Raw genomic sequence first — 15442 nt, 5'->3', positions numbered from 1 at the left:
AAACTTCTGCGGGAGGTGCAAACTTCCTCCAAAGCATAGTTTACTAGGCAACTTCTTAAGTCTAAGATACCATCAAGATGTGCTAGAACCTGACTTCAGATGTACTAAAAACATGTGGCAACATGTTAAAAACAGGGAGAGCTAGGCAGGAAGTTATACATACAGATATTTCGTATGACCTTACTTAATCTTGTGGTCAAGAATCAATATATCCCTGGCCTACAAACACAGCAAGAGAAGGCGAGAGTTCAGCGCACAGACCTTCTGAACCTGTTACTTGACATGTCTACCACCAGAGGTCAGCACCCTTCACGTCACAGGCAACAATCTGCAGACTGACTCTGCCACACCTCACTCTTCCAGCTCTGAAAGGCAAGTGAGAAGGGAGTTTCATAGGTTACTCCCTCTCCACAAAGGCAGCGGAGCCATCTGTATGGCTTAATTTCCTATCCTCATAAGAATTTAATACCACATGGAAACTGCACCTGTTCGCACATGGTAACCTGTGAGACACCGAAGACTGCTGCAAGTCCACAGTGTGCTGTCTACCTCCAGAGGGGATAACGCCGGGTTATTAGTGGGCAGACTTTTTTTTTTTTTTTTTTTTTTTTTTTTTGGTGGTGGTGTTGTACACTGGTCATTGGATGCTCTGGAGTCTGATTTCCAAACAGGAATGGAAAGCAAGCAAGTGGTCTCTAAGTGCCAGGCCCATGTTTGACAGAGAGAGTCCATAACGATAACAACACTACAACAAAAACCTCAGGAGGCTCTGTGGATTATCCAAGGAAAGGCAGCCATTCCCTCATGTGATGGGGCCTCAACTCTGAGAAGCTTGACTGGAAAAAGATGCTCACCCTCCCAGACGGAGTAGCTCCTGTTCTTTCCTGTGTGAAAGTATTCACGTGTCCACGCATCTAAGTGTTTGGGTGCATGGGTGAAGGCCAGAGGTGCTGGCCAGAGGTGCTGTGGAGCTAGTCTGGCTGGCCAGCAAGCTTCAGGGATCTGCCTGCCTTCACAGGCTCTTATATGTGGGTACTGAGGATTGAGTTTAGATCCTCATGTTTGCTGTTTAGTTTTTTTTTTTCAACTTGACCCCAGAGTTACCTGGGAAGAGGGACCCTCGGTTGAGAACATTTCTATCATACTGGCCCGTGGGCAAGTTTGTGGGGCATTTTCACAATAATAGTTGATTGGGGAGGGCTAGTTTACTGTGGGTGGTACCGGCCCTGGGTAAGTGGTCTGACTGAGCCATGGAAAGTAAGCCAGTAATATTATTCCATGGCCTCTGCCCGCTTCAGTTCCTGCCTCCAGGTTCCTGCCCCTACTTTCCTTCATGGTGATCTACAAGCTGTAAGATGAAATAAACCCTTTCTTCTCCAAGTTGCTGTAGGTCGTGGTGTCTGTCACGGCGACGGAGGAAACTAGGACACCGCAGTCGAGCAGCAAATCCGCTACTGTCGGAGCTACCTCCTCAGCCCCTTTCTTATTTTTGATCACTCTAGACTCAGCCGGCTTCGCAAAACAAGATTGTGTGTGAGTGAGGTCTGAAAACTGCTTGGTGAAGAACGAGGGCAGGATGGAACCCAGGGTACAGATGGGACAGATCACGAAGAATAAGGAGATGGGAAGACCACAGCAGCTAGTCACCTTAAACCCGAGCCTCTGCAATTCCCCAGACTGTAGCGGATGACAGGACGGAAGCCAAGGATGGAGCCAAAGCCGAAAAGGTGTCCAGCTGGAGACCAGTGCCAGGTTCCAGCAGGCTGAATGACCAGCACTGCAACTACAGGGAGATGATTTCTAAAGCAGCCAAGCCCCCAGCCGAGAAATAAACCCAAGGCAGTTAAGACAGATAAACACAAATGCTGAGAAGAAGTGACTGGTCCCAGCGTTTAAAAAAATTAAAAAAGCAAGCACGTCAAGCGATGGCTCCGGAGAGGCTCCGTTCTCATGGCTTTGCACTCATCAGACCACTGAATCCTCCCAACATCATAAAGTCAGTATAGACATTTAAGGTGGCCACTGGGATCTTAGCTGTAGACACCAGGAGAGGCAGAGAATGGGGAGATAGGGAAAAAGAACATAGAGGGACAGCCTCAGAGGAAAGATTTGGGGTGCACCTGGAAGCCACAGTAGGCTTGGTGGGAGGCAGGAAGGGTGACAGCCATGCAGAGGGGCATGTGGAGCAGGGCTTGGCGTGCAGTGTCTAGGAGCCAAATCTGGCCCATTTCATAAATCAGTTTTCTTGGAACCCAGCTCTACCTACTGTGTTTGGCCTCGGGCTGCTTTCTTGCATCAAGGGCAAGCTGGGCAGCTATGACAAAACCTGAGACCATATAGCCCACAAGGCCAGGCCCTTTGCTGCATCTGATGACCCATTGACCTGAAGGCCTCACTCTTTATGACGCAGCAGAGAGGAGGCCCTGAGCGGCAGAAAGCATGCAGGCCCCATCCTGGACCTGCAGAATTGGGGGAGCCAGGAGATTCTTCTGCACAGGAAGGCACTGAGAAGACCCAAGTCTACACTGATGCAGACACAAGAGCATTGAGCAGAAGCATCTCCCTAACTGGCGTTGCAGTGGTACCACCATACTTCCGGTGATCAACAGCCCCAACCATGCCGTGCAGGCCTCACTTCCACCTCTCCTTTCCTCCGAGCTTCTTTAATGCCCTTGGATGCCTTCTGAGAACTGGAACAGAGGTGAGATTTCTTAGGAAGTAGAGAAACAGCTTGGGTACAACACTACCTGTTATCATGTACTTCCATGTAAAACAAATGTTATCGCCTCTACACCATGCCAATGTGTAACTGAAGATATCAACTGGGTAACAAGGCAGTTGAGAGATGACCACAGGACACTGTCAATCCGGACCTGCTCTGTGGACAGCTAGCATCGGGACACATATTCCCGGTGACTTGCAGGTGTGATGTCTCACTGTTGCAACTTCCCTCTCCCTTCAAACAAGCAGCTCTCCTGAATTCCAGGTCAACCAACCATTTAAAGTTCCAGGGAAACAAAGCAGTGTTCTGGACTATTCTGCCAACACCATTCTCTCTTCTAGCTCCGCTTGACAGCTTCCAAGTAATTGTTTAACATGCTGCCTTCTTAAGAATCTAGAAACATTTGACAGGGTTATTCGTGGGATCCAGGGTGCTTAAAAGTAATGATGGCAAGGCAGATAAAAATAGACGGGTGGAAAGGGGGCACTCACTCCTGTATTATTTTCAAGTGCTTAGTTTTAATACTGCACATTCATGACACAGGCAGAGGCGATCCAGAGGCGGAAGAGTGCAGTGCTAACTCTGAGAAGTGTGCAATGATGTAAATCTCAAGGAAAAAGAAGAGCTGTGAGGGGCTGGAGAGATGGCTCAGTGGTTAAGAGCACTGGTCGCTCTTCCAGAGGGACCGGGGTTCAACTCCCAGTACCTACATGGCAGCTCACAACTGTCTGTAACTCCAGTTCCAGGGGAATCACACAACCTCACATCAATGCACACAAAATGAAATTAGATGAAAAAAAGAAGAGTCATGAAACCTGTGCTACGCAGAATCCCCATGTGATTCAATAGTAAAAGCCTTTAAAAGTCTGATTTCCCACATGGCTAATGACACTTAGTAAAAGTAACTTTTACAACGCACTGACTTTGGGTTTGCAGTGTCTGAATACGACAGTGCATATGGTCTCATTTAACCCTCAAGGAAGCATTAGGACATCAGCTCCATTCCATACAGGAGGAAACTAAGGCACAGAGAACCCACACCACTTGTCTGGGGACCAAGTGAGAGATGGCGAGATATGAATGAGGCGCCACTCTGGGAGGTCTCACTTTAATCTGCAAAACATTGGATAGCTCACACCATAAACCCTGCAGCTAGTGGTCACTACCTGCTGTGCAATACACTAACACCAAGGGATGAGGAGGTGCACCCTAACGAAGACACAGGCTTACCTTTTGAGAGGACAAAACACAAACGAAGCCCATAAAGAGTCTGAATTGCACCATTTGTTGTTAACGAAGACATTATAACGTTATAAACACGTTATCTTTAGGCCAGCACATCTGTGAAGTGCTTCCACGAAGCTACAACAGCACCGGCCTAACGCTATCAGGGTAGCACTCCCCAGCTGGCTGTGCATGCTTATTTAAGTAATTGCCTGAACATAAATGAACAGGGGTATTAAAGTAAAGTTGGCACAAGGGACAGCATCCACACGGCACATTCTTTGTTCCAGGCCCTTCATTCTGTCAGTACTCTTGGAAAAAAAAAAAAAAAAGAGCAGCCGCTAAATAAATCATGGAACTATGCGAAACTGCATAAGGCCTTTTATAGTCTCCAAATGGTCATGCATCTTATATAAAGTTCATTTTCGACTTCCCCGTTTAAATGTTAGCAGCCTGAAAATAAGATCCAGGCTATTTACCTGTAAGAAGATACAATTGGAAAATAGGGCAGGAAGAGGAAAAACCAGGCGACAGGAGAGGAGACAGGATGACCAAGTGTGAGGGGGTCGCCCGGACTCAAACCAGTTCAATCAGCCACTTCGGTTTTGCCGATTTAACTTTACCCATTGGGGGCTGGGGGGGAAGACACACCCTACTGGAGGTATTTCCACAAATACAGAGAAGGGAACCGGTTTGTTATATGAAGGCATGGGCTGTCCGTGTGATTCCTGGATGTCCTCGGAGCGCGCGGTGACATGCACAATTAGGGCTGCATGACACCTGGCTCTCGCTCGAGTTCGGGTGCCGAGGACAAAAGGGCCGTCCCTCGGAGCGCGCGGGCGGCCGCTCCCGGGAGCGGGGCTGCGTCCCCCGGAACCCGGCTGCGTTCGCGGGAGCGGCGCTGCGTCCCCTGGAGCGGAGCTGCATTCCCCGGTGCTGGACTGCATCCTCGGAGCGAGGCTGTGTCCCCGGGAACCCGGCTGCAACCCGGAGAATAGGGCTGCATCCCCGCAGTCAGACAGTGTCCCTGGGAACCGGGCTGCTTCCCTGGGGCTGGGTGCTTTCCCCAGAGCCGGGCTGCGTCCCCAGGAATCGGGCTGCATCCCGAGAGCCCGGTGCTTCCCCCCGGACCGGGCTGCAGTCCCCGTGCCGGCCGCCGGCAGCGCAGGGTGCGGGTCGCGCACTCACCTTCCTCCTGGAACTCCAGCTTCTCCAGCATGCCGGCTTCCGCGGGTCCCGGGGCCGCCGCCAGCGCCGCCTGAGGGGGAGGAGGAGGACACGGATCAGCATGGGCCGCGGCGATCCGGCTTCTCTCGCCCCGGGAGGAGGGGCCTGCAGCGGCGGCGAACGCGCGCGGCGGCAGTAGCGCGCGGCAGGCCAGGGCGGAGCGCGTCCCCGCCCAGGCCCGGCAGCCGCAGGTGGGCCGCGATGGCACGCTCCGCTCCCCCCGCGCCTTTGGTACGGCCCGCGAGCAAGCGTGGGAAGGGGGAGCGGCGGTCCCAGTTCTTCGTCCGCCGCGCGCGCCAGCGGGCACGCGCGCCCTCGCGCAGGTGTGGGTCCATGGGCACCCGCCGCACCCTCGGCGGGGGCGCGCTTCCCTCTCGGGGTCCCGCGCGGGCGGCGAACCGCTCCCATAAAAGGAGAGGCCGCCCGCGGGGCCGCGCTTCGCCGGCGCTTTCGCGCGCTCTCCAGTCCCTCCGCCCCACCCCCCGCGCGGCGGATCTCTGAACTGGCTTCCTCCGCTCGCAGCTCGCTCTTTCCTCACAGCCGCAGCTTGCTGCCAGAAGTTCACACAATTTAAATCAGGCCCCGGGCACGCCCGTCGCCCTGGACTTGGGTATCTGAGACTTCCCTATCGCCAGCTCGAGTTGGCAGGCGGCTAGGCTGGCAGCCGCCTGCTATCCGGGCGTACAGGGTAGGGGACCGAGGCTGCCGACGGCCAGCACCTGCCGGGTCACCGACCTCGGCGGGAACTTGTCATTCTTACAGCACAGAAGCAGGAAGTAGAGACCTCTTTAGTCACTTTTAGATGGGTGAATAACTAAACCTAAATGTCCCCCCTCTCAAAAAAAAAGTTTGATAAGATGTTTTGTGATTAAAATTATGCACTTTGTTTTTTAAGTGAAAACCTGAACACTTTAACTTCTATGTTCAGGAGCAAGCGGTTTCACAGCTCTCGCTCAACCACGTCCAAGGGATGACAGGCAGATTGGAAAGGGGCCTGGGGTGGAGAGGAGAATGTGAGGTGGGAGGGGAAGGGGATGGAACATGATCAAAATACATTCTATGTTGGGGCTGGAAAGGTGGTTCAGTGGTTAGGGGCACTGGCTGCTTTCGCAGAGCTGTTCCCAGCACCCACAGGACCGCACCCACAGTCTTTAACTCCAGTTCCTGGAGATCTGGCACTCTTTCTGGCGTCTGTAGGCACTGCATGGAGGTGGTGCACACACATGCATGCAGGCAAAATTTAAAAATACATATTTTAAAAATATATTGCATGCATGCATGTATGAAGTTCTCAAAGAATAAATTAAAAATAGTAAAGAAGACATGCTACTTGGGAAGAAAGAAATGAAACGATTCAAATGGCAGGCTATCCATGTACAAAATCCCAAAGACCACAAACAAACCAAACGGGAAGATCAGTGAGGTCATAGGATCAACACAGTGCATCTGATATAATAAAAATAAATGCGCGGAAGCTGATATCAAATTCTGTTTACAATCTCTGCAAAGAAAGTTAGTATGTAAAATAAACCTAGGAAACCATATACAGATTTTATATTCTAAAAAACTGCACAGTGTGGGTGAGGTTGTTATTAATGAGGGGTTTTCGGTGAAGAGAGGTGTGGTGGGATATTAATTTAAGATGTGCTACATTTGTTTATGCTGTGGAACATTTGTTGCATTCTTTTATGTTGCATTTGTTTAACTGTGGAGCTGTGTTACTTTGCCTGTCTAAAACACCTGATTGGTCTAATAAAGAGCTGAATGACCAATAGTGAGGCTGAGAAGGATAGGTAGGGTTGCCAACCAGAGAGAATAAATAGGAGAAATCTAGGCTCTGAAGAAGAGAGAAGAAGGAGGAGCCAGAAAAGAAGGAGAGAAGGATGCAGGGGTCAGCCACCCAGTCACACAGTCAGCCTCGGAGTAAGAAGGAAAGAAAGACATATAGAGTAAAGAAAGGTAAAAAGCCCAGAGGCAAAATGTAGTTGAAGAGAAATGGAATAATAATAATTAAAGTTAGAGGGGCTGGAGAGATGGCTCAGAGGTTAAGAGCACTGGCTGTTCTTCCGGAGGTCCTGAGTTCAATTCCCAGCAACCACATGGTGGCTCACAACCATCTGTACTGAGATCTGGCGCCCTCTTCTGGCGTGTGGGCATACATGGAGGCAGAATGTTGTATACATAATAAATAAATAAATCTTTTAAAAAAATAATTAAAGTTAGAAAAGCTGGCTAGAAATAAGTCAAGCTAAGGCCGGGCATTCATAAGTAATAGTATGTTTCCATGTATTTATTTGGGAGCTGGGTGGCAGGCCCCCAAGAGTAAAAAAAAAAAAGCTACACAGAGGTAATCAATGCGGGGGCACCCCACATTCTAGGGATGGAAGACCCAACATAAAAAGTCAGTTATCTTCCAAGATCATCTATCTTTGGGTTTCTTTCAAGTCCTGTCAAAATCCCAGGTACTCTGTTTCGTAGACACAGATAAGCTGATTATCTTGTGGAAAGGTACAAGCTTTGGAATACCTGAAAACCTAGAATGAAGTGGTTTTCCCAAAAGGAAAGCTTGCAGTGGGGGCTGGAGAGATGGTTCAGGTGGTTGAGGGTCCATTGTTCTCCAGCAGAGAGACTTACAGTTAAGTCCCTAGCACCCTTATCAGGTGGCTTAATCTGTCTGCAACTCCAGCTCCAGTGGCCTCCAGGGCAATGCACTGATGTTGCTAAAAACCATAAAGAGACACATAATGCATATAAATTTTTTAAAAATTAAAAAAAGGCCCAGTGTGGTGGCACGTGTCTTTAATCCCAACACTTGGGAGGCAGAAAAAGGCGAATCTCTGTGAGTTCAAGGCCAGCCTGGTCTATGCAGAGAAACCCTGTGTTGAAAAACCAAAAAAAGACCGTCTCAAAAAAACAACAAAACAAAACAAAATGGAATGAAACAAAACAAAACACAACAGAACACATCTTTTAGAAAAGCTCCCAGTATAGCTGTAGTAATCAGGACTGTGTGGTGTTAGCAGAGAAACAGAGTAAGCCACAGCAGACAGACATGCCCCCAAGCCAGTGTTAAGCCAAGCTTTGGGAAATGCAGAAGGGTGGCCACACTCCTAACCAGTGGAGCACTGGTCATCAAACGTCAGAACAAGCAAAAGAAAACAACCCAAACTATCCCACTGTAAATCTCACAAATTCTCCAAAAATTGGCTCAATTTGGGTCAGGGATAAAATAAAATGTGAACCTTTTAGAGAAAAAAAAATTGAGACAATCTTTGGGCCCAAGGATTAGGCAGAGACTCACATCAAAAACATTCTCCGTAAAAGGGAAAAATTAATAAATCTACAAAATGGGAGAAAATATTTACAAACCACATAGTCAACAAGTGACTGGTGTCTTGAATATAATAAGAATGCTGAAAACTCAGAGAGAATCTAGTTAGGACACAGACAACATGAGTGAAGAGACAGTTCACCAGGAAGCAAGTGGGACACAGTGCTGAGCAGGCTCAGCATCTGCCTTCAGGGTGATAGAAGTCAGGTGCAGATGTCAATACAAACTCATTAGGATGGTTGAGGTCAAAACTGTACCAGTGTCAAATGTTGGCGAGGAAGGAACCCAACAGAACCCCTTCTCCATTGCTGGGGTGGATACAAACAGGGAGGGGCTGGGGAGATGGCTTGGCAGTTGAGAGCTCCTTCTGCTCTTTTCCAGAAGGCCTGAGTTCAGTTCCCTGCACTCACATCAGCAGCTCGCAACTGCCTATAACTCCAGCTGCAGGGGATCTGGCACCCCTGGCCTCTGAGGACACCTGCACTCATGCACACACCTATATGTGCACAGACCTATACACTCATGTGCACAAACCTAAACGCTCATGTGCACAGACCTATACACTCATGTGCACAGACCTATACACTCATGTGCACAGACCTATACACTCATGTGCACAGACCTAAACGCTCATGTGCACAGACCTAAACGCTTATGGGCACAGACCTATATGCTCATGTGCACAGACCTAAACGCTCATGGGCACAGACCTATATGCTCATGTGCACAGACCTAAACGCTCATGTGCACAGACCTAAATGCTCATGGGCACAGACCTATACGCTCATGTGCAAAGACCTATACGCTCATGTGCACAGACCTAAATGCTCATGTACACAGACCTATACGCACATGCACATGATTAAAAATAAATCTGAAAAGGAATCAAGAATGAAAAGAGTCTTCTGAAAACACCCTGGCAGTTTCCTAAGGAGCCATGCACAGCTTGAGTCCTCACATTATCCCAGGGCTACAAAAGGTGTCCGTGTACACAGAAGAGCTGGACCTGGGTATCCACAGCAGCTGCCCTTGTAAAAGCCTCAACTGGCCGTTACAGGTGCCATTTCATGGATGACTGGTGAAAACACAGCAAACCATCTATACCATGGAACACTGTGATGCCCTTCAAAAGGTCAACCAGCGGGGCGGTGGTGGCACACATCTTTAATCCCAGTACTTGGGAGGCAGAGGTAAGTGGATCTCTGTGATTATAGGCTGGCCTGGTCTACATCGTGAGTTCCAGGACGGCCAGGACTGCTACACAGAGACACCCTGTCTCGAAACAAACAAACAAACAAAACAAAAGGTCAATCAATTATATGTTGGACAAACTGGGTATAGAGGTGCACACCTTTGATCTCAGTATCCAGGAGGCAGGGATAGTGGATCTCTGAATTCTAGCCCAGCCCAGTCTACATAATGAGTTACATGCCTGCCAGAACTACACAGTGAGACCTTGTCTCAAGTAGACCTTGGACAAGTCTCCTGGGAATTACACTGAGTCAAATAAAAGCCATTTCTAAGGATAATATATTGTATTCATTTTATGCTCTGCGATGACAAAATTATAGACACTGAGTACAAATTAGTGGATACTAGGGGTCAGAGGGCAGGGGTGCACAGAGGTGACTGTGGCTTTTATAAAAGGTCAAATTGAGGGACCTTGACAGTGATGGACCTGTTCTGAATCTTGCCTGTGTCAGTGTCCACATCCGGCTTAAGATGTCACACTGCCCTCCCTCCCCACGAGCCAAGCCAATTTTTCGAAAGAAAAGACCATTGGGATTAAAAGTGTATTTATTGGAAGAAACAGTTCGCCCACTTAGTGCAGTGGTTTCCAGTAAATTCAGAGTCACGTAACCAAGTCTGCAACCTTTTCACTATCCCAAAGAGAAAGAGCTGAGCGCTCCCTCCCACCCTGGGGCTAATCTCCTTTTGTCTCTATTGGCCTCTCCACTAGGTGTTTCATACACACGGGGTCATACATTATGGGGTCTTTTGTCACTGCTTTCTGAAACTGTTTTTCTTTTCCCTTTTTATCATTGAATAGTATTCCACTGTGTGGATCTATATCACATTTAGTCCATTCCTCAGCTGGTGAGCATTTAACTTAGGTGGTTCCCACCGCTTAGCTGTTAGGAACATTCATGTCCGTATGTCTGTGTGGACATGCATTTCATTTTGGGGGGTTAAATACCCCAAAATGGAGTTGCTAGGTCATAGTCTATTGGCAATTTTGTGTTTAACATTTTGAGGAACTGCCAAATTGGGCTATACTGTGGCTGTAGCACTTGCCAGCAGTATATGAGGTTCCAGCCTCCATGAAAGACATAGGGCAACTCCAGAGTGTATCTTACGGCAACAGTACCTAAGTCTACCATTAGCGCAAAAGAACAAGTCTGGTGATAAATATATAAGTGTTGAACATTCTCAGACTTCAGATTTTGCTTTCTTGTTCTTGTGGTAGTGTTGGTATAGTTTTTAAAAATCCCTTACTGGTTCTTCTTCATTTTTTTAAGATTATTTTTATTTTAAGTGCTTTGCCTTAAAATCTATTTGTGTACTGTGAATGTACCCGGTGCCTGCAGGGGCCAGAAGAGGGCTCTGGATTTCCCTGAGTAGACTTAAGGAAGGTGTCAGCCACCATGTGTGTGGCTGGGAACTGAACCAGGGTCCTCTGAAAGAGCAGTAAGGCCTCTTAAATGTTGAGCCATCTTTCCAGCCCCCGACCCCCTTACTTGTTCTTCTGGTTAGAAGCCCCGTCAATGTCACCTGTCAGCCTGATGAGCTGCTTCTTGGAAGACAGACACAGACAGGAGAGAGGCAGGGGCTGTGTTCCCTACCAAGTGGTCCTCAACTAACAGAGACTGGAAACTGCAGTAAGTTAGCTCATGCTCCTGTTACGGCCCTGACAGTGGGTGCACAGCAGTGGCCTGAAATGTAAGAATTTCTGTGTAATAAGTCGGTAAAGTCAAATTTATGGCCTTGGGTTTTTACTTGGCAAGAAAACATCTTTCTCAGACAGACAATCTTTCTCAGTGGGAAAAGACAGATGAAATATTGTTCCATCACACAGTTCTTTCCAAGAAGTCAAGGGCTTTCAAAGTTCCTAGGCACCCGCATGAGTCTCTACAGGGTCCAAGGAAGGCCAATTCATGGACAGCAATGATTTAAAGTTGGTGGTCCTCAGTTGCCCTTCTATGGCAATGTTTTCTTAAAGTTTCAGCAGACTTGTTGCCAGGCTTAATTTTAGCTGCTCCGGACAGGCAGAGAAAGCCAGGGCAGGAAAGAGGGAGGGAAGGGCTCAGTACTGTTCTGATCCAGGAAGAGGGATGTGTGCTCCTGACACCATCCACTGCTGGCTGTCAGGCCAGTTGGTTAGACAAACTCTGCATTCCGGGAACTGATGGCTCTTTCCTTTGCTGGGCATGGGATTTCCCTTGCTGGTTCTATTCTGTGTGACCACAGGGGACCTTTCTACCTGTATGCCTTTGGCCTCTGCAGCCAATCTGAGGCTCCGGGGCTCCAGTGGGGTAGAACAGTCTGCTCGGAGTTGGGCTTGCTAAAGGGATGCCTGCAAAAGATGGAGCCATTACATATGTGGTGTCCTGGTTGGTGAAAAGTGCTCAATTATTAAGATCGACCTTACATAATTGTGCCTGGGGACTGCAAGATAGAGTATTCTGAATGACTCTCGGAAGGAAAAGCTTCACCTTGGATGCAGAATCATAAAACGACTACAGAAAAAGCACCCCCTGATGCACCAAGGTTCTGTGAGGTTGCTCTGCCTTAAAAGACAAAGAAATCTGAAATAGCTACTGCAAGAAACAAATCGACCGTAAATACAGGAAAAGGAGCGCATCAATAATTTCGTGCACGGAACCAAGGTCACTAATCATCTCCAGTTGTCTCTGAGCGACTCTGGCTGCCAGGACATGCATCCTCTCTGGTGTCCAGACGGCACTCGCTTCTCTCTCCCTCTCGCCGTCTTAAACAGCTGCCTCACACAGTGTGCCAGCCTGGGGCTAGCCTGGGCTGCCCCAGCTTCTGAAGCCGTGAATGCTGCCTAACACAAAATCCCAATCTTACTTAAAACAGTATGAGATGTGTGGTTCTTGTTTTGAGACAGGGGCTCAATACGTAGCCCTGGCTGGCCTGGACTTAATGTGTAGACCAGGCTGGCCTTGAACTCATAGAGATCCGCCTGCCTCTGTCTCCCTAATGCTGGGATTAAAGAGGTGTGCCACCAAGCTTGGCTTTTTGTTTTTTGTTTTGTAACTCAATTGCTGGTAGATGATAGCATCGGATTCAATGTCGAGGTGGACAGTCCTGCTTGTTCCTGGAGTAGGCCATGTGCTCAGGCAGGGGAGGAATGACAACATAGAGTTATTCTCCTCCCCCATAACTGGGATGGCCCCACTTATTCCTTTAAGAACTGCCTTTACCAGGGAGCCTCTTCTGACCCCCATTTTCCCTCCTGCCTTCCTGTGGTGGTCTGAATGAGAATCCCCCCCACAGGCTCATGTTTGAATGGTTTGTCCTTGGTTAGTGGAACTGTTTGGAAGTTAGAGGAATGGCCTGTTGGAGTAGTGTGACTTATTGGAGGAGCTATGTCACTGGGGGTGGACTCGGAGGTGTCAAAAGCCCATAGCAGTCCCAGTCTCTCTCTCTCTGCCTGCTGTCTGCAGATCAGGATGTAAAGCTATCTGTCAGCTATTGCTCCAGCACCATGCCTGTCTACTTCCTGCCCTGTTGACTGTGGACTAGTTTCTGAACTTGCAAGGAAGGCCCCAATTAAATGCTTTCTTCTAAAAGAGTTACTTTGGCCATGGTGTCTCTTCACAGAGATAGGACAGGAACTAAGACATCTCTTCTTCATACTTTGTCTGGTCAGTTGCTTCTTTCTGTCATTTTTTTAATTTACCCATAACTAAATGCTTTAATTTCCAATGAAATATTTAAGAATGCTATATGAGGAGGGGCATGGCCTAGCTGTTAAGGGCATTTTACTGCTCTTCTGGAGGATCCGAGTTTGATTCCCAGCACCCACATTGGTGGCATAAAAGCACCTGTAACTCCAGCTCCAGGGGGATCTGACACCTCTGGCCTCTGCAGCACCCACATGCACAGACCCACCCACGAACACCTAATTAACCATAATAAAAATAAAAATAAAAAATAACTCTACAGAGGAAGGCAGAGCTCTGTGATTCTGTAGCCAGCGTGGTCTACATTAGAGAGTTTCAGGACAGCCAGGGCTACATAGAAAGACTTCCTCTCCCCCCGCCCCTTTCTGAGACAGGGTTTCTCTGTAGTTTTGGATCCTGTCCTGGAACTAGCTCTTGTAGACAAGGCTGGCCTTGAACTCATGGAGATCTGCCTGCCTCTGCCTCCCAAGTGCTAGGATTAAAGGCATGTGCCACCACCACCCGGTTGAAAGACCCTCTCTTAAAAAAACAAAAAACAGGGGCGGGAGAGATGGCTCAGAGGTTAAGAGCACTGACTGCTCTTCCAGAGGTCCTGAGTTCAATTCCCAGCAACCACATGGTGGCTCACAGCCATCTATAATGCCCTCTTCTGGCATGTAAGCATACATGGAAGGAGTGTTGTATATATAATAAATAAATAAATCTTTAAAAAAAAACAAAAAAGAAAGAATTCTATATGAAATTATTACATTTACATATAGTTTCTTAAATTCCAGATATATAAAAACCTAAAAGTTTTTTCTTTATTGTATCTAAAAAATTATATTTTAATTGTATGTATGTGTGTAGGTCAACACACCTCTCTCCTGTAGGGCCTAGAGTAGGGACTTATTGCTTCCGCGCGTCTTCTAGGGCCTGGAAGCTCATTGCAGAGGAAGGGTGGCTCACATCTGCAAGGCCCGTGTCTGACACATATGAGCGAGCTGTTCCTTGTTAGTCAACCAATGAAGACTCAGCATGTAAGGTTGGATTGTGGGGCCATGGATGGGTTGAGAGGTTATTTCGTTCCATTTGCTCAAGCTTCCCTTGGACCCTCTTCCTATTTAGAAATGATGAGAATTGCTTTCCCTTGACTGATAAGAAATAATGACAGCAAACGCTTTTTGCCCATAGATCCCCTCCAATTGGAGGCGGTGGGAGGAGCTGCCCAGCTTCGTTCCTTCCCCCACACAGAGACTTTATGTCCCCTTGTGTGTAAACAATTGGTTGCAGAAGAAGTGAAGAAAACACTCAATTCTGTGATGCCTTCGGACTGATAAACTTGAGGGAAAGGTTTTGTTCACTTTGGTACTTTTCAAAAGTCAAATGCTATCAAAGTTATTTCCTCTCTACCCTTAATTTACATGTCCTCCAAAGAGAATTTACTTTGCAGTGTCTCGGGAGAGACTGGCAACCAACACCCACAGTGAGAGTCAACTGAAAGTCCACTCCAGGGAAATGTGGTAACACGGGAGGAGGAGAAAATGGGTTACCCTGACAAGGCTCTGCATCTGGATTCTCTGGGCTGTAGGGCCTTCTAACTTCCCAAAGCGAAGACACGCTAAGATTACAGAGACGACCATTTATTCTGAACGCTTACCTTCATATTTGCTATGGGACAGGAAGGAAACATAGTGGTTGATAATAAGATACCTGTTTTTTGAACATATGCTGGCGTCATTAGAAATTGGCAGAAAAGACCTGAATCGTGCCTCTCCCTCACCCCACAGGGCCAGCAGGAGCAGCTTGTCACACTTCATTCAGATCAGATTCTGAGAAGCCCATTAGTCAAAGTCCAGAATACGGTTCGTCTTTTGTCTTTCAAAAACAAGTCTAAACTTGTACACCAGGCTGGTCTCAAACTCAGAGATCCACGCATTTCTGCCTCTGGGCTGCTAGGATGAAAGGCGTGACTAACCAGGAACGAAATGCCCGCATCTTACTAGATGGCAGGCCTTAGAGACAACTTTG

General features: G+C 48.0%; 1 protein-coding gene across 7 annotated transcripts in view; it reads right to left on the bottom strand.

Moving 5' to 3' along the window:
* The window catches only part of Prkag2 (protein kinase AMP-activated non-catalytic subunit gamma 2), a 267184-nt gene that overhangs the window by 50645 nt on the left and 201097 nt on the right, over positions 1–15442 (bottom strand). For 6 of the 7 annotated variants that reach the window (XM_038318269.1, XM_038318270.1, XM_038318272.1 and 3 more), the window contains one exon: positions 5135–5204. In XM_038318269.1, the coding sequence (XP_038174197.1) occupies positions 5135–5204 (70 nt within the window). Of the gene's footprint in view, positions 1–5134; positions 5317–15442 lie in introns of those variants that run through there. The other variant, XM_038318275.1, reaches the window with a different exon arrangement.

This window comes from Arvicola amphibius, chromosome 2, assembly GCF_903992535.2.
Source record: "Arvicola amphibius chromosome 2, mArvAmp1.2, whole genome shotgun sequence".
In the NCBI taxonomy this organism is placed as follows: Eukaryota; Metazoa; Chordata; class Mammalia; order Rodentia; family Cricetidae; genus Arvicola; species Arvicola amphibius.
This window is presented reverse-complemented; position numbering and strand designations above follow the sequence as displayed.